Consider the following 25,753-nt stretch of genomic DNA (forward strand, 5'->3'; position numbering starts at 1 on the left):
TCTAGATAAAACTTCTGATTTATTAAATACTGTGTTTTCAGAGTAACCAATTGTTATATTAGTGCAGTTCTTGAATTTTATAACTATAACACGTCATCAGCAAAGTTGTCTCTGGGATGCGTAAACCATACTCAGAGCAGAACTTTACAGTCTTGCTCTACCTTCTCAATTATATCTTATTGTCAGATTTTTTTAGTGTTGAATTGGATGGTGTAGGAGAGAGGAAATTTAAAATCTGGAAACCTGTATGCACTTCAGAGAGGTGGGTCACAATGGAGAATTTAGAAGTTAGTCTGTGATGGAACAGGTGCTAGCATGTACTGCTCCAAATCCTTGGACAGTAACAGACTAGACAACTTCTTCAGGAAGGGCAGAGGGGACTTTCCATGTTGTAGTGATTATCTTCATAATTATTAATAGTTAACAACTTGATTACATCATAACTCAATGCTGGTTCAGAAAGACAACAGGATACAGCCTTGGGAATTGTTGATTTTCATGGCACTGGGCACAGGTGAGGCCAACCTCTGGTTTTAGGGCAAGTCAGTCAAGAAAATAAGGGCAAATAGGATGTGCAGAAAACAACTGATGAGGAAAGCTTAAAGCTTAAAAAACTGGATTTTTTTACTATGTATTACAGCTGAATTAATGGAGAAAGGCTTATCATCATCAACACCACCAAATCCCTCCCATTCCCTTCTCCCTGACCCCATGCTTGATTATAAAGGCCTTCACTCCATCAGTACCAAGTCTCCTTCATTTTCAGAATGCCTCCTACCTTCCAGAGATCACCAACGGTTACCCAAACCAGAATATGTGGGCATTCGAGAATTCCCATCACCTTAGAATTAGTGTCTCCGTAACACTCATGTATATGAAAGAAAAATTTAAAAATCATATACCTGTCAAGCCTTTTTAGCATGTAGCTAGAACTCACCACTTTAGACTGCAGTCTTTAACAGATTCCAGTGAGTCTCATTAGAAAGACCATTCTTATTATCTCCTCTCTATGTGTCTATCAGACAACACATATTTTAGACTGTCAAGGCGAGCTACATCCTCTCATCTGAATAGCGATGTTATCTTACAGCACGACATGACTTCCTTCCATTTTTCATACTTCTTTGTTTTTACTGTGTCAGAAAAATTATGTTTTGCTTTGATTATTTTCTGCAGGTTTCAAAATAATGAGAAAAGTTACAAATCTCGGGCAACTAATTAGTACCTGTATATTACTATATTGTTGGATTTGTTGTTAGTAAATTTTATTTGGGTTTGGTGGATATTTTGCGATTAACATTCAGGAAAATTTATTCTTCAAGAACTGCTGGGGGGAAACAAAGATTTAAAATAATCATAAATAGTTTACAGGTTTGTTTCCCTATAACTTTTATCCAGTGTTCAAGTATAAGTGCACCCTTGTAGGCCAGGCCAGGAAATAATTACTCTAAGGAAAAGATGAAAACGGTTTCATCTCTCCCATTGCAAACTACAAGGTGGCAGTATGCCTGGGGTGAAGCTGAGGACTGGCATGTTCGTAGCATATATGGAGAATTTGGACCATGATGCTTCCAGGATCCTCTAAATTAAACCAGAAGTTACTGTATTCCCCCATCTCTCCCAAAACAGTGAGGCTGCAGAGAAAGCTTAATTTGAACAACTACTACTTTTTTCAGAAGCCAAACATGCACCTCTCTCTGCCACTACTCTGAACACACGGAGATAATTGTAAATTCTTTGCCTTCACCTAGACTGCTCAGATTCATGCGTCGGATCACCTGACATGTGCATGCTCATTCTCCCTGGTGAGTTACCCTAAGTGATATTTCAAGCACTGTCCCTATGTGGAGTGTCATGTGCACACAGGGAATGCAAACAGAGTGCATCAGTGTCTGTAATGCAAGCTTGCCGACACCTCAGGGTGCAAAGGCAACTGCTGAGGCTAGCCAGGCTCCTCACCTCTTCACAGGATGCCCTCAGCCCACGCAGGGTAAGGGCTCAAGTTGGAGCACAGGAAGTTCCGCACCAATACGTGGAAGAACTTTTCCACAGTGAGGGTGACAGAGCACTGGGACAGGCTGCCACGTCTGGACGCCTATCTGTGTGGTCTGTCCTAGGGAACCTGCTTTGGCAGGGGGGTTGGGCCCTATAATCTCCTGAAGTCCCTTCCAACCCCTACAATTCTGTGATTCTGTGATTCTGTAACTGCTCCACAGCATGGCTGCTGTCACGTTCATTAACCCATATTTAGAGGGGCAGTCTTGGGCATAAATGCTTCCTCTCCACTCTGCAGGGGAAGGCACCAGAGGACATTATTCCCTCTTTTCAATGCAGAAAGAGGATGAGAGAGGACATTAAAGTTGAAGACAGAACTTTTAACTTGTCTGTGAAATGTAAGGGATTGAAAAGAACAAAGGAATCAGAACTGCAAGAGTGAGAAACTGAAAATCTGCTGAGTGTTGTGGAACAGCAGTTCACCTCAAGGAAATAGCCTCAAAGGCTAGAATTTTCTTTCCTTCACAAGGATTGTGCTTCTCCTTCAATCAGGAAGAGAGTCTGACAGTGTGATTTCTGAAATTTATTATTTAAAAAAAAATGTTGAACTGTGCATGATGGGAACAGGTCAATTGAAACTGGTTGTATTCCCATTTTCCCATCTATAAAATGTATTCAAGATTCACCTTGGAGTTAAACAGCAGACACAGAGCCTCCTAATCTGCTTTACATGCAGCAGTACTAAGTAAATACATGGAGCCTTTGGTGCTGCAGCTCATCAGAACAGCAAGTTGAGCTGTCACCATTAGATACTTCTGAGCTGTGGTTCTCAGAGACAAACCACAAGCTGCCAATAGAATTGCATGTGTGGTGGCTAATAATCATAAAATGAATGGGCAACTCGAGTCATTTCTCTTCTATCAGATCTTGCTCTGGTGCTGGTGGCTCTCAATGAGCTAGAACAGGGAGCCTGGTGCTGGATGCAGTCTGTGAAGGAAGAATCAACGATTCTGATCAGCTAAGGCAAGGATTTATGGCATCACTATTGAAAGACAGCACCAGACAGGGTGTACTGCATTTGTGTGTAGTCACCCAGACTTTTGGAGGGCAGACCATTAGCTAAACTTAACAGTGAAAGAGTTACCATGGATGCTATTGAAACAGACTACCATGGAAAACCATTCAAGTGGTGTCTGTGTCTAAAAGGTCAGTGTTTTGTACAGGAGTTGGCCACACCAGTTGAAGTGCTAAGATTATTTTCTACTTTATACATAGCAGACAGCACTACTCGAGTGCAATGGTTCAAACAATTTTGACTTTTTTTCTTTTTGTTTTGTATCATCTTGTCATCAGGCATCTTAAAACTGAATTCATCCAGAGGGTCTTTCTGTTCAACACTTTTCTTTTTTCCTCTGTCTCTAAAACACAGGTGGTCCGACCATACCAGACAATGTCCAATCCCATGAGTAAGTTGACAGTGCTCAACAGTATGCATTCTCATTTTATTTTGGCTGACAATGGCACTACTGGTAAATATGGAGCAGAGGTGAAACTTCGTAGACAGCTGGAGAAGCACATTTCACTTCAGAAGATAAATACAAGTGAGTAGCATTCTCTGTGTGTTGTTTTATAATTGTATCAAAAACACTATGAGTTTAAAAGGCACTAAAATTTGTATATTTTGATGAGTAGTTCTACTGTCTAATATGGTGAGCATGAGCTAATAAAACATGACCAAAGATGATAAAATTTTGTTGTAGACTACTATGGGTATGGGGTAGAGCACAAATGGCTGAACTTGTTTCTGGTAAGTTTCAAATAGTATTTATCCAGGCTCTTCAGATTCGGCTGAGGTTTTGGTGTTCCCATCTCCTTAAAATGCCCACTTCACTTTGTTAAGAATACAGTGGGATTTGCAGAAATATAGAGAAGGGTGACAAACAGTAAGGAATATGTGATAAAGACTTTGCAGGGTGGAAGAGAGATGAGTGAGGTGTATAGAGGTATATAAAATTCTGCATGCTTGCAGGAGAAATGATTGAACAACTCAAGCAGTCCCAGAGCCATTGATATTTAGAGTATCCCATAAAATTGTAACCATGTGTTTGCACTGTGTTTGTTAGTGTTTCTTAGGCAGCTGTCACTAGCCACAGAGAGGTGCAGTATATGAGGTTAGATGGTCCTTTCACCTCATCTTGTACAAACTTGATGATACATTCTACATCATGATCAGACTGATACCTCAGTTTTTCTCTGAAAATTACACTTTTCTTTCCATTTATTATCATGTACCACTTTTCCTACATAAAATAAAAAGTAGTCACCTAAGTAAGCACTTCTGCTTGAATAAAATAGAAGATGATATCTCAATATTAGTATTATTCTTTCTGTAGTGTGCAGATGCTTAATTTAGATGGGGAGTTAATTTCTTTCTAGATATTATGGATTTTTTTTTGTCTTCTGTTTATAATATTTTATTTTTTTAGAAATGTAATTAAAAAAAAAAAAAAGGATCAGCTCTAGAAATTGAACCTAAGCCATTCATAGGGAAGAAGTCTTCATTTCTGTGTTACCCAGGCAGAATTTTTTCAGTCTCACAAACCAACCTCAGTGCTGTACTTGCATTAACTACCTTTAGTAATGAAAACTGAGCTCGTCTTTTCAAAAGTTATCATATTCCCAGCCTTTCTGTGATAACTTTCCAGAACCATGCAATTTTGAGGCCAGGAACAGTCACAGTTTTTGTGATATAGGCACTTGAAACTGGACTGAGACTAAGAAACACATTTAGGCTCTCAGACGACAATAAATTAATTACTGGCAGGCCCAATGGGGTGACCATAAACTAGCATGTTTGTCATGATAAGCTTGACAGTTTTCTGCGTGGTGAGTGCAGCCCAAGATGCAAATTAAAATGGCGTGCTACTTACACCTTTCAGTGCCACCACATGAATTACACACTACGGGCTTACTATTTTTACAATATCAGCATATATATTGCTTTTTCTCAGAGAGCAGTGCGTAGGTGTGCACAAATGTGTGTGCATCCTGAGTGGTGTGCACAGGCCCATGCATTTCCTTAGCAGATTGAGATAGTATAACCTAAGCCTATGTTGACCCATGGCAAAAATTCATATTTGAAAATGGCATATATGATGTAATTAAACTGTAGAACACTGTGCCATAAATATAAGTTATTTAGAGAACATCTATGAGAAAAATGTGAACTTCTGCAGGTTGCCACGTAACGTTGTGTTGGTGAGATCTTTGTGCTAAAAATTAAATTTCTTCAGAGAGATTTAACTTTATCCAGACTTGGGCAATGCATTTATCTGCTAAAAAGTTATTGATGAACAAACCTCCAAATTTTGGTCAGTCAAAAGGCTTTCCTGGCTTCTCTAAACACCTACAGGAAGTTAAGGATTTCTCTTCTCTGGTTTCTCTCTGCCCTGCAGAAGTATGTATCTTCCTTTTCTCTTCCCTTTTCTCTATGACAGAATCCCACTATTATTTAACCTCTCCTTCCCAAATCTCTCTCTAACAAACACAAAAGCTTTAGGGTCTCACAACACATCTTCAAAACAGAAATGTGAGAGAACTGTTAAGAAGGAAGATTGCTAGTAAGACTTTGTACGTCTTCGTCCAGTGACATCCAGAATCTTTCTGCCAAAGTTTATTTTCCTTTGTTTTCAAAGAAGGTGACTGAGTCTTGTCCAGCCTCTAGTTAATAGAAAGGTGACCATATGGATGAGAAAAGGACCACCTGCCCTGTAGGGCCAGCCAAACAGATGGCCACTTTCTGATGTCTTTCCTTATCCTCATTCCTAGCAGAGCAATGGATCCTCTGCCCTGTCCATGAAGGGTCACTGCTGCAGAGGGATCTTCATCCAAACAGGAGCGTGTGCAGCCATGCGTGTGTGTCCTTACTTACCATTTTCCAGTAATAAGCATGTGGAGTGGGAAAAAACCACTGACAGCATCAAACTTTTTTTTGCTGTAAAGCCAGGAACAATTTTTAGTAAATCACCAAACAAAAAAGCAGAGGGGTAGAAAACAGAACAGATTTAGGAGCTAATAAACAGTTTCTAACTTCTTATTTCACAGCCTGTCCCTGGACAATAGTGCTGAAAGCAGATTTTATTCTTATTTTTAAGCCTGCCTGAGTTTTACATGCCAGGCTTGTCATTTCTTCTTATTTGCTTTCCTTTACTTCCGCTGTATCTTTCTCCAGTGCAGTGATAGTGCTCCTGGGTGTTTGGGATCGCAAAATATTCACAAAGGGAAACTTCAAGCTTGTTCTCACCTATTAGAGATACAGAAAATGGCATTACTTTCAAATGGATCAGGACAGTGACAGTCTCTTTTATAAAATTTAAGATTAAATCAGGCCGTTAAGTATGCTGGGTAATTCTGAAAGACTCAGCTGTTTCTGTTCCTAATGTGGCATCATTCTCAGTCATTCACCAGTATCTAATTTCCTAAATAAGAGTGCTATTAAATGATAATTTAAAAATCTTGCCTCGTGCCCCCTGTGAACACAGGAGAAAAGACTTCTTTGAGTACTCTGTTTCTATTCTACCTTTTCAGCTTTTACCATTGTCATAGCTCTTATTTTTTTCCACAGCAAATATTCAGGAATATTTTCCAGGCAAGAAGAGGGTACAGTTACCTTTGTGGCACAGTCTGAGTCTGCAGGTTCAGGACAGAGTAATTCAGCTCTGCATTTAGTCAATTTGATGATTCAATGATCAGGGTATATTTTCCTTATTTTTACAAGTGAAGACTATTTTAACACAGCCCAGCAACCACCTCTTGCTCTGAGCCACAAATTGCCTCAAACTCGTGAAGTTTCAAAAATGCATCATTTTGTAGCAGGAAATGTTGAAAGGAAGGTGAACACTTCTAAAACTCTTTCAATATCAAAGAGAAATATTGGCGGTCATCTGTTCAGAAATGTTTCTGGTTTCCTGTTCACACAAATACTTGAGTCCTGCACTTTTTCCAGGAATTTAAATGCGAGGAGATCATCTTCAGATATGTTCTGGAAGGAAGGAAAAATACCACTGTTCTCATCTCTGCCATATGGTTTATTTTTACAGTATTGTATGGACAATGTGACAGAACTTCGAAGTTAAAGCAAGTATAGTTCATCCTGTTCAAAAAATATTGCATTAATGAGCAGAAAGTTTACATGAGAAACGTACAGAGATTTTAAACACAATAAAATGTCCCAGCTTAAAAGACAAGATTTTTTAGAGTGGACTGAACCTATGTTTCCAGCTCTGATGCTAGGCTTATGCTGCTTTGTGTCATGTGCAGATCAGCATGTCAGGCTGATGCAATTAATTCACTGCTGCCACTGTACTTACTGATTATTGTTTCACTGCTTCTGGAACTGCTCAGAATACTAAATTCTGTCTCACTACCTTGAACACAAGAGGCACAAGAGCTATGTGTAGATGATAGTTTTCACATGGGCTGCAGCACACCTCTAAAGGCCCCCCAGTCTGAGCCTCCTCTCAAGTGGACTACTGTCAGTGCTAAATAAGCTTGTCTATAGCTGTGTTCAGCCAAGTCTGAAAATCCAAAATAATTGATATTCAACCGCTTCTATGGGCTCCAGAAAAATGCTGTTGTATCACGTTCCAAATGGTATCCATTAGAACTTCATGTCCATGACATAAGGTTCTGGTTATGTGCTTCGGAACAAAAGCTATAAGTTTCACACTGAAAAAATAGTAATTTATTTTGCCGAAATCCTTTTCCAAGCATGAACAAAGAAAATTTAAAATTTGTGTGGTATTCTTCAAGTTGGGACTTCATTTTCCAAAAATCACACAAGTCCTTACTGTCTTGGAGCTATGAAATAACTTTCAGTTTAAAAAAATGTTGTGTAATTGACTACCTTATAAGGACATCTAAAAGTCATTCAGCATTCACCCTTAAGAGAGACTACCACAATATTGTAGATCTAGAATTTAATTATTCCTTTTCTTGTGCATCTGTCAAGCTCCTCTCATCTACAGTACTCCTTGATTAGAGTCATTCTAAAGTCTTGCATTTCCACATTCAATTTTAGTCAAAAGGAATAGACATCAATGTACCTAAAATGTTGAGAACATCTTTTCTGGAATCACACATTTCATCCTCCCCCTGATGACTGCGAAGACTTCTGCACATTTGTGCCAGTTTTGGCTGTGATAAAGTTAATTCTCTTCATAGTGGATAGTATAGGTCTGGGTTTTGGATTTGTGCTGATAATTCAGGAGTGTTTCAGTTACTGCTGAGTGAGCTCACACACAGCCAAGACCTTTTCTGCTTCTCACACCACCCCACCAATTAGCAGGCTGAGGGTGCAAAAGGAGTTGGGAGAGGACACAGCCAGGACAGCTGACTCCAACTGACAAAGGGATATTCCATAACATATGATGTCATGCCCAGCATAGCAAGGGACATTTGAAGTGATAGTTTGTCTTCCAAGTAACCGTTACACATGAAAGACCCCTGCTTTCCTGGAGATGGCTGAACGCCTGCCTGCCCATGGGAAGTGGGGAATGAATTCCTTGGTTTCTTTGGCTTGTGTGTGTGGCTTTTGCTTTACCTCTTAAACTGGCTTTATCTCAGCCACGAGTTTTCTCACTTTCACTCTTCTGATTCTCTGACCTGTCCCTACACTGTGGGAATGAGTGAGCAGCTGTGTGATGCTTTCCTAACAGCTGGGGTTAAACCATGACAACACTGTAGACTTTTCATCTCCTTTGCAGGTCACAATGGTGCAAAGAAGTGTTTCAAAAGAAACTGCTTAAAATAAAAGCAATAGAAAAATTTTCACCAATACCAATGGTATTAGCATTACATTGGAAATCAGTATCTTGTGATCCCACAAGATAAAAAAGTGCAGCTAGCCTTTTTTAATTCCCCATCCTGGAAAACACTAGTGGCAAGTACAGTGACAAGTATCACCAATACAGATGATGTAATCTCTAAAGAAAGGAAAGAAATTAAGCATCTAATTACTAGAGATAACCTACTGCCAATTTTCCAATTATGACATTCCTAGACCCTAACAAAGTATTTCCACAGAGTGTGCTAGAATGGCCCTGTCTTTTGATAATATGTACATTGTCAAAAATTTCTGCAGAACACTGCTGAATAACTCAGTAGGTACATCAGTCTTGCCTCCGACCAGAAACACAAGACACACCTCTATAAAATGTGTGTTGGAAGTCACATGTCATAAAATATCCACTCCTACCACTCCACAGGTGGTTAGAGTAATTGCCAATGTCGCAATCCAGCTGACAGGCCTGATCTGAGGATTGTTAATCACTTTCAGTCAATGTCACTCCAACAGGTTGATATACCACAGGTTTCACCCATTTTGTTACCAGTTTTCAAAAAAATTAACAAAACTGGTCTATAATTAGTTTATGTGACATTGAAAAACCCTTTACCAGTACTTACAGAACCTTCAAAAATCCTACCTCAAGTTTCCCCCTTTTGGCTTTGCACTCGCGTTTGTGTTTTTATAATATGAAGTTCATTGCTCCTGTTTGCAGTAAGGCCTTTAGTTCATGTGGTATAGTTGTTGCTATCTAAAGGACTGTAAATTCTAATTGAACTATTTTCAAATCCTTGAAGAGCTTACAGTATGGTTTACAGGCACTTTCATCACAAATGCCTTCATATGAATGGTCTTACTGGAGCGGTAGAGAAAAAAGGGGACACTATTTATATACAAAAGGTGTTCACATGTAGCCTATATAATTTTTTTTAATTTGAATTACCAAGATTGTGAATAAATTAGGAATGTTTTAAGTTTTTCTTCAGAATAACATTTATAATTATCTGTCAGCAGATTCAGTGTCTGGACACAACAGCATAGCATAGCAGAGAATGACATAAATAAACACATAGCATAGCATTGCATAGCATGGCGTGGACTTACAGCATGTTTTTCTGTATGCATAAATGTTTTGAGAAACATGCAATCATTTTCTTTGTCTTCCACGAGTATCAGTAATGAAATAAGTGTCGGGCATGTGATAAAAAGGAGTAATAAGCATTGAGTAGTTTTTAGGAGGGCAGACTAAGCATTTATTTGCTAATCTGACAATTAAACTTGAAAACATATTCATCATCTGTTAACAATATTTTTTCTTTTAAATCCCAACATCTTTTTTATATTTAAAGTTTCATCTCCAAAAAATTTAAATGTTGGTCAGGATACTGATAGAATTTTCTGTTCTCTATAACTGTCTGACACAGATTTTATATACTTAAAATTTGCTTTGGAAATAGGTGAAGTCCAAACAGTGGGACAGTGGTATTAAATTAGGTTTACCAGCTACCATTGTGGATTATAATGTGAAAAGATCTAACTTATTCTTTAATGATCTTAAAAAGTCTCATGTACTTGCCAACATGGACTACTTATATTTCTGACATTTTATAGTATAATACATAACCTCAGAGAAGGAAAGAGTGGTGATGAAGCAAAAGGACTTCATTATCATGGAGAATGGAGATAACAAGGATAGATAATGTCACCTAGACCACAAGAGTCCAGCCTTTGCTGATGAGGGGGAAAGACATTTTCAACTATGAAAACTCCATGCTCTTAATAAACCTATATAACCAAAGAAGTATTTGAAACCAGAATATTTAACCAGAAGACACAGAGGCAATACATAGTTAATTACTAGTAGACCCCTTCAAAAAATGAGAATGTTTTGAGTAGTTTGGATTATTTTTTATCTTTTATAAACTCCACTAACAAACACACTCTTTCCACCTTTTTAAAGATTACAGATCCAGAAAATAGACAAAATTGTTTCTTCTTCAAAGCCAAATGAGGGCTATAAATCAGAAGGAATTAATTTGCATGCAGCAGGAATAGATTGACAATATTATAAGGCTTTGAAGAACAAGATGTATATGTATGTTAAAGTTAAATGTCCATTTATGTTAGTTGTCACAACATATGTGTATATAGTGAGTCTCAACACTGTTTTTCATCTCCCACTTTCCCGCTGCCATACTAACACCTTGTGTTATCTACACTGTGCTTCTTATTCTCTTCACCATTTGAAAACAACAGAACAAATATATTGTGTACCACAATTTTATTAAAGGGCTGTGCTTTTTCCCCTTTCCCTAGAACTTTAGATATCTCAGTGTTTTGGTTTATAGTTCCCTCAAAAAAGAATGAAAAATACTCCAAACAAGCCTCATGTATTTTACCTAAGAATCACTCTGCACTTCACAGTCAGTTCCACATACTGAGGAATGTATTTATTAGGAAGACCAAACAAAATCCTTAGGTTGTGTATGTGCACTTTGTTATAATCTTGCTCTTCTTTTCATTAGTACATTTTTGGAAGAACTGCCTCCTAGAGCACATAGGGTTTCACTATCAATCTGCAATTATTCTTATTTTAAATATGTGGTTTTTTTCCAGTCTGCTGTTAGAAAACAAGCAAGTCACAGTACCTGTGCCTTGTATTTAATCTTTCTTCTTTGTAGGGCTGGTGAATGTAGTTGAGTTTTGGTAGGCTTATAAGAAGTTACTTCTGAGTAAGGAACTGACAGATAAAGTTGGGTGCGGTAATTTGATTGGGTAGAAAAGGCAATTTGTACAGGGTAATATGTCGACAATATCTGTTCATGTGACCCGTGGACTTCCCTTTGTCATCCTATGCCTGAGAATATATGAAGGGGGCTGGGAAGGCAAAGGGACGTTCAACTGTCATCACTGGCATCTTCTCTGACCATTGCACCATCATCAAATGCATTTGGAATTCTCATTTGTTTCAGATCTTTCCTTCATATTCCGTGCAGTCCTAGATGCATTTTCATAACTACATAGCTGGGGAGATGTAGGTACAGACTTCTTTCTAGGAGAGGAAGCCTGCTGCAAATTCAACTTCTGGGAAATTCAAGTAAAACTCAGAACAGTTGGAAGACTGACTCATTTTGGATTTTGTTAGACATCAGAAACTTGGGCCTTTTTCATCAAAAGCATCATGAAGTTGATGAATTAGGCACTGGAGTCAAAAGTCTCTTCTCAGAAAGGGCTGAGAGAGCACATGCAGAGTAAAATTTGTTCTTGAAGCACAGACAAACACAGAATTGAGTCCTCTCATGGACTTGACTTGCAACAGATGAGTTTGTTGAAAACATGTGTTTTCATATGATTGATATACAAGGTCATTACAGCTCTGTAATGTGTCAATAAATTTTAGATTAATTGAAGTTACTATAAAAAACAGAACATAGCCAGAAAACTAAGAAATAGAGATTATTTTAGGTTCAATTATATTTTGCAAAAAAATCTGCTATTCTTTGTTTTACCTGTTGCAGTTTTCTCCAACAGGTGAGAAAGGAGTGATAATTTTCTGAGATTATATGTAGTGTTCAACATGCTGCCAAATATGAAATATATGGCAAGAGAAAGCGCCTCAAAATGTAATTCGAGGCAGCATAAAAGCTGGTTATGTTACTGTGCTGGCTACAATAAGTGGTAATGCTCACATCCAAAGGGAACCAGAGAAAGTACAAAGGAAGATTAGACAGAACATGAAAATTACTGGAGTTGTAGTGGCTCCTCAGTCTCCTTGACCTACAGCAGATGCGCACCAAGAGTGAAATCAGTTAGATCCTGTAGTACTGGCTGAATAAACAGCTGCTGACTTCTAGGACACACAGGGTAAGTTTTGACTGAAATCCATCAAAGTGTGTGTATGCCTTTGAACCACCAGCTTTGAACAATATTTTGCCACCCTGTAGAAAGTAATCAAGTGGGTTTTTACTGTCTTGTGAGGCCTACAAATCCCAGGATTTAGCCTTACACAGATTTTTCCCACCTCTTGTCCGTTCTGAGGACTCTTTAAACCTTGTCCTTTTGCAAATATAGGTAGGAAAATCAAAAGAAGGTGTCACAAATTTTTCACTTTTTTTTTTTTTATTCTAACCATCCTTGAGAGATGGTTTGGAGAAATTTTTAGGATTGGTCCAATATTAAATGGAGATATGGTCCAGGTATCAGATCCACGGGTTTGTCTGTCAATGCCACATCTGGCAGGATGGCAGATACATCATTAGATAGATTTAGACAGATGAGGAAGGAGCACTAATCAAACAAAAATGAGAGTGAAAGATGAGAAAAAACTGAAAGGAGAAGAGTCTGGGACATAAAGTGGTAAGAATAATTAAAAATAAAGGAGATAAAAGAGGATTATGGATTTGACACAAGAAGATAGAGAGGAAGTGAGAGTGTGATTGGGATACCAAAAAGGAAATTAGAAACATAAAAATGCAGAAAGGAAGTGACCATAACAAGGTAAACAGGGAGAGTGAATACATACTAAAAAGGTAACAATAAACCTGAACAAAATAAAATTTATAGTTGTAATTTTAAAATGTGGTTTTGAAGCATGAAAAAGAAAAAGTAGATTATAAGAAATTAGATTCAATGACCCTATTGCAGAAGAAACTTTAAAAAAATAAAATATGAAAAGCAAAATTCATTCCACTAGTTGTTAACTTTCCTTTCTTAGTAGTAGTTCTGTGTCATTCTGTGACACATAATCCTTTAGTCCCATAAATTTGAGAGAGACAGTAAATATAACTAGAATTTGTTGTATTGGTTTACCAGGTCTCCTTGATTTTTCTAGACGTAGGGCATCTAATAAGACTCCAAACAAGTGAAAGTTTCACTTAATTTATAAAAATAGCAAACTGTTAAAGTTGTTCCAAAGATGGTAGAATTATCATAGAATCATGGAATCATAGGATGGTTACATCTGGAAGGGACTTTAAACATCATCAAGTTCCAACTCCCCTGCCATGGGCTGGGACACCTCTCACTAGGCATCCCCCATCCAAATCAGGCAGTCTGTTCCAGTGCCTCACCACTCTCCTAGTGAAGAATGTCTTCTTAATATCCAATCTAAATCTACCCCCCTTCCAATTTATAACCATTTCCCCTCGTTCTGTCACTACATGACCTTCTTAAAAGTCCCTCACAGGCTTTCTTGTTGACACCCTTCATGTACTGGAAGATGGCTATAAGATCTCCCCAGAGCCTTCTCTTCTCCAGGCTGAACAGCTCAAATTCTTTCATCCTGTCTTCATAGGAGAGGTGCTCCAGCCCTCCAGTCATCTTTATGTCCCTCCTCTGGACTCATTCCAATAGTTCCATGTCTTTCTTATGTTGAGGCATCCAGAACTGGACACAATACTCCAGGTGGGGTCTCATAAGAGTGGAGTGGAGGAGGACAATCATCTCCCTCGACTTGCTGGCCACACTCCTTTTGATGCAGCCCAAGATACAGCTGGCCTTCTGGGCTGTGAGCACACACTGTTGTTTACGCAGAGCTTCTTGTCCACCAGCATCCCCAAGTCTTTCTCTGTCTGGCTGCTCTCTGTCACATCATCTCCCAGCCTGTATTGGTGACAAGAATTGCCCTAACCCAGGTGCAGGAACTTGCATTTGACCTTGCTGAACCTCAGGAGAAGGTATACATGGGCCCAGTTCTCCAGTTTGGCTATGTCCCTCTGGATGACATCCTGTCCTTCTAGTGTGTCAATTGCACCACTCAGCTTGGTGTCATCTGCAAACTTGCTGAGGATGCACTCAACCTCACTATCAATGTCATTGATGAAAATACTAAATAATACTGGTCCCAATACAGATCCCTGACGGACACTACTTCTCACAGATCTCCATCTGGACATAGAGCCATTGACGACTAGTCTCTAAATGTGACCATCCAACCAATTCCTTATCCACTGAACAGTCCAGTCATCAAATCCCTATCTCTCCAGTTTAGAGAGAAGAATGTTGTGGTAGACTGTGTCAATTTACAGAAGTCCAGATAGATTATGTCCATTGCTTCTCCTGTGTCCACTGATGTGGTTACCCCATCATAGAAAGCCACTAGGTTGATCAGGAATGATTTGCCCTTATTTTAGAATTAATTTAGCTTTTCTTTTTTTTTCCTCTCTTAAATATGGAAGTTTCTCTGCTGTTATTACTGAATTTTCAGGAATTAAAATATCTGTCTCATCTTTGCCACATGTGGAACAAGTAATAGTAACTGGTTCTACTCTGAGGAAGATACTGGAGATAATGTGTGAGGACAAGAGAGAAATTACTGTAAGAAATACAGCTATGTGAAATTAAGTTTGAGCTGGTTGTGGCATCTGGTTGATGTTTCTGTTTCTCTGAGTAATAAGACCCAGCATTTCTCTCCATCATCCAGTGAAGACAAGGTAGATTCACTTTTTCCAGTCATGTTCACTTAGTAGTTAATAAAGTAATTGTTCTGTTGATAAGCATACCCCACAAGAGCTTGGAGAAGCAGATGTATTGCATATGCAGGTGATCTTATCTATTTAGTATTACTATTAGCCAAAATTGTTCCATACAGATCAAGAAGAGTTTCCAAAAGGAAAAAAAAAAAAAAAAACCCAAGCTGTAATAGCATTTCATTTTAACCTAATAGGATGGATCTGGATTATTTCAGGATGCCCTCTGTTAAAACTTAGCCTTTCTGAGGCAACTGGGACCACAGAGAGTACCACATAGATGTCCAGAGGTGAAACAGACACATTTGCATGGGCAATCTTTTTTAAAGAATGTTGCCAATAAAATGTCATTTTAAATGTACTTAAGCAATACTTTACTCTGCAGTTACGCCCACTCTATTAACAACCAAATAGCAATATCTGTGGAATCTGTATTATCCTAAGGCAAATATTAGTTCACAAATATTGCTTCCATCAAACTTTTAAGCTCACACTGGGTGGACTTTTGCTTATTGAAATTCCAGAGCATTTTAGTTGTTTATCCACTCCATGTAAGTACCTCTAGGTACTAGGATATCTAAGTGCTATGCAAACAGTTGGACCAAAATGCTTCTGAAAGCCACAGGCTTTGTGTGGTGTGTTTCTTTAGCCTTTACTCTGCTAGTGCCATGAAATATAGCAATGGCCTAGAAGTTGAACTTGTAAGACAAAGCTACAGACTTTCTGTGGGTTTTTTAAAGTTTCCAGAACCCCCAAATTCCGTTTTGAGTTTCAAGAAACCATAAGCCTCAAACTCTGCAAAAAACTCAGAAACAAATGCTAGTTTGCCCTGTTTAAAACATAATTGATTAAGGCTTATTAGTTGATTTCCACTTAAAAAACATAATTCATCTCACATGTTTAGGTTAAAACTAAGATCAGATTTGATCAAATTGTACTGCAAAACTGTCAAAGCACTTTAACCAGATGAACATTCTTCTTGAGTTTCACAATACATTCATTTCTTCACAATACTGTCTTCCATTGACTGTTAAATAGTATTTGCTACTAAGTCACACTGATAAATAATCCTTGCATCAAAAACTGTAACCTCATACAAAACATGTCCTCTGTTTGACACAATTAAGGATTTATTACAGTTGCTTTAGGCAAGCACTTACTTTAGGATTAGAGGCCCATATGTGCAGGGTTGTTTTGGTGTTTCTGTTCCAAGTTAGCAGAATGACATTAATAAATTTGTGATTTATTGAATTTTTAATTAATTTTTCATTTCAAATTAGTAAAGATTCATCCACATGGCATTCATTTGCAGCAGTTTTGTTTCAATTTTTACACATACAAAACGTGTAACAATCAAAGAAAACCAAATCAAGATCTACTGGTTAGAATTTCCAAATTGAAGTGAAGATATATATTGGTAATAGTGCAGCCTCAGTAAGCTTGTGGATGACACCAAGCTGAGTGGTGTGGTTGACAACTGAAGGAAAGGAAGCCATCCAGAGGGATCTTGACAGGCTGGAAAGGTCGGCCCAGGGGAACCTAATGAGGTTCAACATTGAGAAGTGTAAGGTGTTGCACTTGGGCTGGAAGAATCCCAGATGTATTTACAGATACGGAGACAAGATCCTTGAGATTAGCCCTGCTGAGAAGGACCTGGGGGTTCTGGTGGATGAGAAACTTAAATTGAGCCAGGAGTGTGCTCCTGCAGCTTGAAAGACCGATGTTATCCTGGTCTCCATCAGAAGAGTGGCCAGCAGGGATGGGGAGGTGACTGTCCTTCTCCACTCCATCCTTGTGAGGCCTCATCTTGTCGAGATCTGGGGCTCCCAGTACAAGAAAGATGTGGAACTGTTGGAGAGGGTTCAGAAAGTTTAGATTACAGAGAGAGTGGTGAGGTGCTGGAACAGGCTGCCCAGAGAGGTGGTGGATGCCCCGTCCCTGGAGGTGTTCAAGACCAGGTTGGCTGGGGCCCTGGCCAACCTTGTCTAGATAATGCCTGGAGATTGGTGGCCCTGCCTGTGGCAGGGAGTTTGGAACTTTATGATCCTTGGGGTGCCTTCCAACCCAGATCATTCTATGATTCTGTGAATAGAGTTGTGGTAAATCTGTTCAGAATGCATTTTTTTAAGATCAAATAAACCTCTGAACTCATGCAAATATACCTGCTTTCATGAAAAACTGACCTTTCCAACTTAGTGTTTTACACATCCTTGTACACCTATGTGGGGTGTAGGGTTTCTAGGAAGTGTGAGTGAGAATCCTAACTCCATACCAGACAGATGAGCAGTGCATGCTCCATTAAGAAAAGACTAAGACATCAGGTTGACAGCACATGCGCTGTGTGTAGGTTGGTGGAGGCTTATTCTCCCCACATTTTGGGACAATTTCTACTCGCTGGGTATGTCCACAGTCACTCTGTTTTATGTGCACCATAAACCTTACATTATTCCAGCTTATGGAGAACTTGTTCTACAGCTGCATGTTGCGTGGGACATGTGACATAAATTTCCACCTGTACATGTCACTACTATACAGTAACTCCTCCAGTGGGACAGCTGTGGGCCCCCACCTCCCTAAACAATCCAAATAATTACCAAATTCTCCAGGCAAAATTTCCGGGTAGGAAAAGAAAATTAAAGTAGTTGAACACACACCACCATGTCCGAACTGAGGAAGGACATGGAGGAAAGGTGGTCAGCAAAGGTGGCCAGCAGGAAATCATCTCAGATGCAAAGGTGACACTTAATACCACCCAAATCGTTAAGATACAGAAATCAGAGACATTTCTGTCAGGGATAACAAGCTAGACATTCTCAGTTTTATTTGTACTGATCTCAGGGGTGAACTTGGAAATATAATGAAACATACTGATATGTCCCAGTTACTCCTATAAGCACACTTAAACCCATGAGTAGTAAATGCATTTTGTAGTAAATGAGGCATTTTATTCACTTGCTGGTCTATTAAAAATGGGTAACTCATGTTTAGCTCTTCATAAAAAGAATTAGTAATAATTTATAAGACATTTATAGATTATTTATAAATATACTCAAGGTATAAAAGATTTATGTTTTTCCAAGAACTGAGAAAACAAAATAGGGCTTCTGCAAAGCATGCTAGATTTTTTAAAGTCCCTTTTCACACAAAACAGGCATTATAGAGTTTTTTCCTTGCTTCCATTTCCAAATTCATTCATTTCTTCCAGTTTATTGTTTTAACTTACATATTCATGCACTACCACAGTATCAAGGGGAAAATGGGATTATTTTTCTGTGTAATAACATGAAGGGCTACAAGTTGTCACTGATTCATATCATGACAAATGTTCTGATATGTACATACATTCCTGGAATCACAATTGCCAAAAAGTCTGTCACTGGCTTCGTTCCTGGTCACAAAGGCAGTAACATAGTAATGAAGCTTTAGGCTGACTTTATAAATCTTTTGTACAGTATTGCAGTCTAGTTTACAATATTCTACCAAGAATATGCATAGTATCCGACATCATGAAAAACTTAGTAATCTAGTCTAGCCTGCAAAAATCTATGCTTATTGAAAGGCTTCAAATAAAAATGACTGGTTTTGAAACTAAGACAGTGATGCACCTCAAAGAACTTATTTTAACTCTTTGGTATTATTTTTTCTTCCTTTTAGATGAATCATTATATAAAATTCAAATTAAAACACTTTTTGCTGTATTGTAGTAATTAAGTCATGAGAGACTGTCTTTCTGCATTTATAGCAAGAATGTTACGACTTCCGTAGGTGGGATGGAGATTTTATTAAATGACAAATAGTGATATACAAGTTTTTGTGAGAAGTTTCACACATATCTGCTCTTGAATAGAATCACATAATCATAGAATGGTTTGGCTTGGAAAGGATGTAAATATCATATAGTCCTGACAACTCTGCCATGGATACGGATACCCTCAATTAGACCAAAGTCCCATACAACCTTGTATTGAACACTTCCAAGGAGGGGGCATCCAGAATCATAGAATCATAGAATTTGTAGGGGTTGGAAGGGACCTTGTAAGGAATATATTACCTTCTGGTTTACCTTTTTGCTCCCCTGCCTGACATTATCCTTCTGACTGGACTGGCAGAAATAAGAGCTTCCCTGTGGATCTATTACTCACTTCCAGCCCCTTATTTGGAGATTAGTGTATAATGTGCATGCATAAGCTGAATTAGTGTTCTTTCAGAGAATTCCTGACTCCTGCGTTTCTATGGAGATACAGAGAACTAGATGGAAAAAAATATTTTGATTAGTTAAAGAGAAACCCATGAGCTGCCTTTTCCCTAAAGTCAGAGGTTCTATCTGACTAGCACCATTTGCCAACATTTTTCAAATTGGTCTGGTGTTAAAGTAAGACAAAGCATGGTTAGATCTCAGTTTCATAGATGCAAAATTATTACCAAATGCAACGTTAATATCTAATCAGGAATAACCAGTAGAATATACTGAGAATATGATAATTCCCACTTAACTTTTTTTAAATTTTAAGATACTCAAAGATATTACATATCAACGGAATTATTAACTGATTTTAAAATATTATATCTAATTCCAGAAACGTATGATCTAATTTTCCCTCCAAACTAAAGAAAAAAATATATTTTTCCAAACCAAACTAATTTGTGGAGAACAATGAAAACTACAAAGAAAAAATTCTAATTGGTGATACTTGGGGAGGATTTCAAAAGGAAAATGATCTGTAACAATAAAGTTTGTGTTATAAATTGTTTCTGTTTCACAAAGAAATCTACCAGAATAACTGAGATAGTTGCATATGAATTTGAGACTTACTCATATGCATTAAATTAAGGTTCACAATAGTTGTATTTTTTTAACTCAAAACTAGAATGTTTGTATAGAAATTGTTCTTTTTTACTAATCAGAGGACTGTTTTTATGCTGGATGTTTCTACAGGATAAGGGAAGAGAGAAAAGGCCTCCTTTATTAAACACAATGAAATAAAGGTGGAAGACTTGCAGAGAACTCTTATGCACTGGGCAACTGTTGCAGCTATAGCAGTTTTAAAAAATAAATAAAAAGAGACAAAAGCAATAGGAATTTCAGAATTGCTTTCAAATAGACAGTTAACCCAAAAAGTCAAAACAGTTCAACCGTATAGACTAGCCACCATTACTTGTATCATTGGAATAACATAGCAAATCAATGTCCACCAGCATACACTAAGAATGAAGATTGCAGTACACTGATTAAACCAACTTTAGGAACAGTTTGAGATTCATAAGGTGACTGTAATAGTGACTGTTGAGCATCATTATGAACTTAGAAAGTTTTTTAACTTTCAGTCTTACCAAAGGCTGTGAAGCCCATGAATATTCTGAACTCCATCTAAAAATACTAACAGCCAATGCACTGTATGTCATGGAGATATTAAGACATAACGTCTTTCACCCTTCAGTTTGCTAAGATGAGACAAACTCATCTTGTCTCATCAGACTGAGGTCTTAATTTTTGTGGTGGTTTGGCCCTGGCTGGAGGCCAGGTGCCCACCAAAGCCACTCTATTACTCCCCTTTACAGGTGGGCAAGGGAGAAAATATGTATTGAGAGGCTCAGGAGTCGAGATAAGGACAGGGAGAGATCATCCCACAGTCAACATCACAGGCAAAACAGACTCAATACACAATAAAGGGAAGAAAACTCTCTAATTTATGACACTGCCCTGCACATCCAGTGACACCCAGAGTCATGTAATGAGAACTACTTCCAGATCTTAAAGCACCTTCCCCCACCCCTCCCTTCTTAGCAGACTTCACTTTAGTCAGGATTTTGCTCCCTTCTTCCCCTGCATTGTTGCACAGTGAGGGGCAGGGACAGGGAGAATGGGGTTTCGGTCAGTTCCTCACAAGTTGTTTTCCTTCTTAGCTCACTTAGCTCTTGGTTCTTTCCTTCTTAGCTTCTGCATTCCTCACACCCTTCCCCAGCTCCAGCATGAGGTCCCACCCACAGGAGATAGTAGTTCACAGACTTCTCCCACATGAGTCCTTTCCCACAGAGCTTCAGCTTTTCACCAGCTGCCCCAGCGTGGGTCACTGCTATGGGGTGCAGTCATGAATCATAGAATATTTCTCAGTCTCTCAGGCACAGACTGTTCCAGCATGGTCCTCTATGGGGTCACAAGCCTCTCCCTCAGCAAACCTGCTCTGGCATGGATCTCTCTCACTCTCTCTTGCTTATCTCTGTGTCGCTGTCTCTCTCCATGGGCTGCAAGTGCTGGCAGAGGCTTGCTCAAATGTGGGTCACAGCATCTCCTCTGTGTGGGGCCTCTCTACAGCCTGCAGGTGAGGGTCTCAGCCTTTTCCATGGGCTGCGGGGACACACACACTGCATCACGGGTTTCTCCACAGGCTGCTGGGGCATCTTTCTTTCTGACACCTGGGGTACTGCCTCCTCCTCCCCTCTGCCTTTGCTAGCCTTGGTGCCTGCACAGCTCCTTACATCTTCCCACTCCCTTCTCTGGGAGCAAAAAGTGGTTGCCTGTGGGTTTTTTTCTCCTAAATGTGGTTCCCAGAGGTTCTGTGACTGTTGCTGGTGGGCTCAGCCTTGGTCAGCAGTGACTCCGGCCTTGAGCAAGTCGGTGTTTGCTCTCTGGTGCCTGCAGAGAGCTTTTAGCTGCGTCTTGCAGAAGCCACCACTGCAGCCCCTCACCACCCCTCCCCACCAGAACCCAGCCACACAAAACTACAATGCTCCCATATACCTTTTTTATCTTTTCCTTACATTTGTTCCAGGTTTTTCTTTTTGAATATGGGTGAGCATAGCTGCAGACAGTATTTTGCACAGAAATTCTTGAGTGGCTTGCACAATGGCACTAACATGCCCATATTTTCTATTGAAAACACTTTTCTGTATGTATTCCATAATCATATTGCCTTCTTCGTGGTCTCACTACAGCAAAACCTCAGTTCTGTGATCAGCTGGATCACACCTTTCTCTTTTCTGGCACTATTTCATCCTAATGAGTTTCCAGTTTACAGCAGAACTTATAAATCATTAAGTAAAGGATTTTGCATCTTGCACTGTGAACCTTCTCCATTTCTATTACTCAATTCTTAATGTCATCCAGAACCAATTTGAATCATTACTGAGAATATGTCTCAATATTATCTTATTAGTAGATGTCAGTACCAGTTCTACTTCTTGTTTTAAAGTCATTAATGATAATGATAGGATCAGGGATATTTCTTCACTGGTATTAGAGTTCCACATACAGCTCAACATATTAGTTAATTATATACTTTCCGATCTGCACCTATATTTACATTTGGTAACTTTTTCATATAAAGCATTGTAGAAAATACTTTACAAATTAACACCTTTTTTCTAAATGTGAAAATCAGACATTTAAACATATCTTTGGTGGGGTTTTGGTCCATAATGAAATAATGGACCCTATCAGTCAGTTTTCCGACCCAAGGAAAACACTACACTCTCAAAACAAAATGATGCTGTAAAATTTCAGTGAGTTGTGGGCTTCCTAGTCACAGTTCATGTGCTCTACGATCAGTCTTTTAAATAGGGAGGACTAAAATGAGAACAGCGAAGGGAAATACTTATTCAGCTACCAAGAACTCGTATCTTTAAAAAAAACTAGAAGAAGAACTAAAAATGTTAAAACTCTTGGTTATATGGTGTGGTATAGAGAAAAGCTACACCAGAAGCAGCAAGAACTGGTAGAAAGTTCAAAAGCCTTGGTTACATTACCTTAGCCAGAACAATAGAAATTAAATAATAAATTATCTCCTCCCAATTCTGTATTAAAATTTGAACTGAAAAGTCTCTCATCACCATGTGATTATGTTGGAAAGTAACATAAATAAAAACAATTCGCATCAAGAATTTAATTTTTATATATCTACTGATAGCGATTGTCTTTCAAAAAACATATCCTTGTACTAGAAATAACTATAAACATTTCTTTTGTCAACTAGTAATAAAGAAAAATCTAGGCAGACTTGTGACGTGACGTTCTCTGCTCAATGCTCAATTGCAACCAGATATATCATAGTGCATGTATTGATATGGGAATAAAATCAGATTATAAGACTTTCAGAAGAAAAAATGGGGCTGTTATTGCTAATATCTGGAATGCACTATAAGGGATGCGATTTTAAGCATGATTAAAATAAATATATGTAAACAATGCAAATATGCCAAAATTCATCCTTAGCTTAACCCCTTAAAGTTAATGGAAGTACACGTTGGACAAGTTAACCAATCATACTTATCATTCGCTCTTCTTAAGCACAGTACTTTCTTTCTCATTTAACTTCATTTCCCAAAACTTCTTTTCCACTAAGACCTTTGAAGACAACTTAACAATCAAACTAACTTAACAATTAGGTAGAGCAGAGATTCGGGGAAGTCCTTAATAATTAAAAAATTAACGAGTGAGCTCTGTGTAAATCATTCTGTTAATCACCTTGTTATATTCTAATCTTCTTAATCTCCTTCATTAGCCTGGATTTTATAACTCTGCTTATAGTTTTCTTTATATAAACTGACACCAAACGCTTAAGTTATAGAATAAAAAAGCAGCAAACACAGTAGATACAGACATAAGAAAGCATGTTGAGAGTCTCTCCAGGAAGTACAATGTTTGCTTGTAAAATGATTCAGGAGGCACATACAAGAGTTTTCTGTTCTATGTGAGAATTGAGGGGGTTTCTTTTCTAAAGAACATTAATTTTTTGACAGTAATTCAAATCCTTAAAAATTTTTGTGGCTATCAAAAGTTGTTTTATTTGTAAATGTTTCTAGGTTGTCTAGCTAGATCTTATGTTTTAGTCTCATAGGCTTGCCTTTGTTTCTATGGACTGAACTCCTCTAAATGAGGAGTCATATTAAAAGTCGTTGTTGCCTGGCCTCATGCAACTTTTCCAAATTGAACTATTAACAATTTGAGGCATTTTCTTTTTTTTTTCCAGTGGAATGTCAAAATTTTGTGCAGAATGAATATAGCTGTTCTAAGGAAAGTTAAAGAGGAAAAAGTCTTTCTGCTAACAAAAAAACGTTCAACTGTCTGAGTACCTTTGAATGTCCCTAATTTCAACTGGTCAAAAAGTGACAACCGTAAAAGCTTTTTCAGTCATGTTAACACCAGCCTGGTGTCAGATTTTGTTTCTGTAAATCCGTAAGATTTTCCTGGGAAAGTCTGTGCTGCAACTTTTGCAGAAGGCTCCCATCTAATAATACCACAAGTATTAAAAATTACAATGTCTTGCCTCTGGTCCACACCAGTTTAGCTCCCTCTGGAGCAGTCCCCAGTGTGGGGTCTGAAAATCAAGGAATATGATGTAAAATTTGGAGAGAATTCAGAAAAAAACTTTAAGATCAACCAGAATTGGAAAACAAGTATTGCATCGACTTGTAACAACATATGTTTAGTTTATCAGAGAGAAGGTTAAATGACTATCCAGCTGCAATCTTAAAATGCGTCTAATGCACCAATAAAAATATCATAGAAGAGATTCTCATCAGGAAGCAAAGCTACTAGAACACCCAGTGTTTGGAAACTGACACCATGCAAATATCTAGATTACAGGCAAGCCATGAAGTCACAACTGAATGCGTTAGAAAGAATTGTAGTAGCTTCTCTATGCTTTCAAACCAAGATTATATCTTTTAAAAAATTAATGGTCTATTTCAACCAAAATATTGGTTATAAAACAGAAAATTATAGAAAATCCTGGTTTATGTGGTGAAACTGACCTGATGACTATACTGGTCCCTTCTATCCTTTGAAACTATAATTTTCTGAGTGCCATTTTCTCTAACATAACACTGTACTGTCACAATGCAGTAATTTCAGTCTGATTTTTCTTTTCTGTCTTCTGTTATGTTTTGTTTGCTTTGCTGGGTTTGCATTTTTTTCTTCCTTTTCTTTTTTGTTTGGGTTTGTTTTGTTTGTTTCTTTCTTTCTTTTGCTCCAGGAATTGGTCAAGGTGTTCCAGTAGTGGCCCTCATTGTGGAAGGAGGTCCCAATGTTATCTCCATCGTTCTGGAGTACCTGCGAGACACTCCTCCTGTTCCAGTTGTCATATGTGATGGCAGTGGCCGGGCATCTGATATCCTTGCCTTTGGTCACAAATACTCTGAAGAAGGAGGGTAAGTCATTTCCTAGTATGTCATTTCCTTCATCCACAGGTTCAACTTGTGTTGTTCCTGATCCCAGGAAATTATTAGCAATATAGTGCAAAAGAAATACCTTCTTCACAATGCTATTTCCATCATAGATACAGGTGAAATATTGAAGGCATCCAGAATTAAAGGAAAAAAGGGTGTATAATCATATATCATATATAGTTACATGCTGTGACAGACACATAACATATTAAGAACAATATATGTTATCTTGCAGTTGATTCAAAGAGCAGAGGCAATGATTTTTTGCTACGACATTATGATC

The 25,753-nt window shown here is 38.3% G+C and overlaps 1 protein-coding gene across 3 annotated transcripts in view; it reads left to right on the plus strand.

Annotated features, from left to right (window-relative positions):
- Positions 1-25,753, plus strand: part of TRPM3 (transient receptor potential cation channel subfamily M member 3) — a gene marked incomplete at both ends in the record, with an annotated part of 433,595 nt that overhangs the window by 307,903 nt on the left and 99,939 nt on the right. For 2 of the 3 annotated variants that reach the window (XM_084277970.1, XM_084277971.1), the window contains 2 exons: positions 3,425-3,596; positions 25,278-25,452. In XM_084277970.1, the coding sequence (XP_084134096.1) occupies positions 3,425-3,596; positions 25,278-25,452 (347 nt within the window). Of the gene's footprint in view, positions 1-3,424; positions 3,597-25,205; positions 25,457-25,753 lie in introns of those variants that run through there. The other variant, XM_084277972.1, reaches the window with a different exon arrangement.

This window comes from Gallinula chloropus, assembly GCF_964237585.1.
Source record: "Gallinula chloropus genome assembly, chromosome: Z".
Lineage (NCBI taxonomy): Eukaryota > Metazoa > Chordata > Aves > Gruiformes > Rallidae > Gallinula > Gallinula chloropus.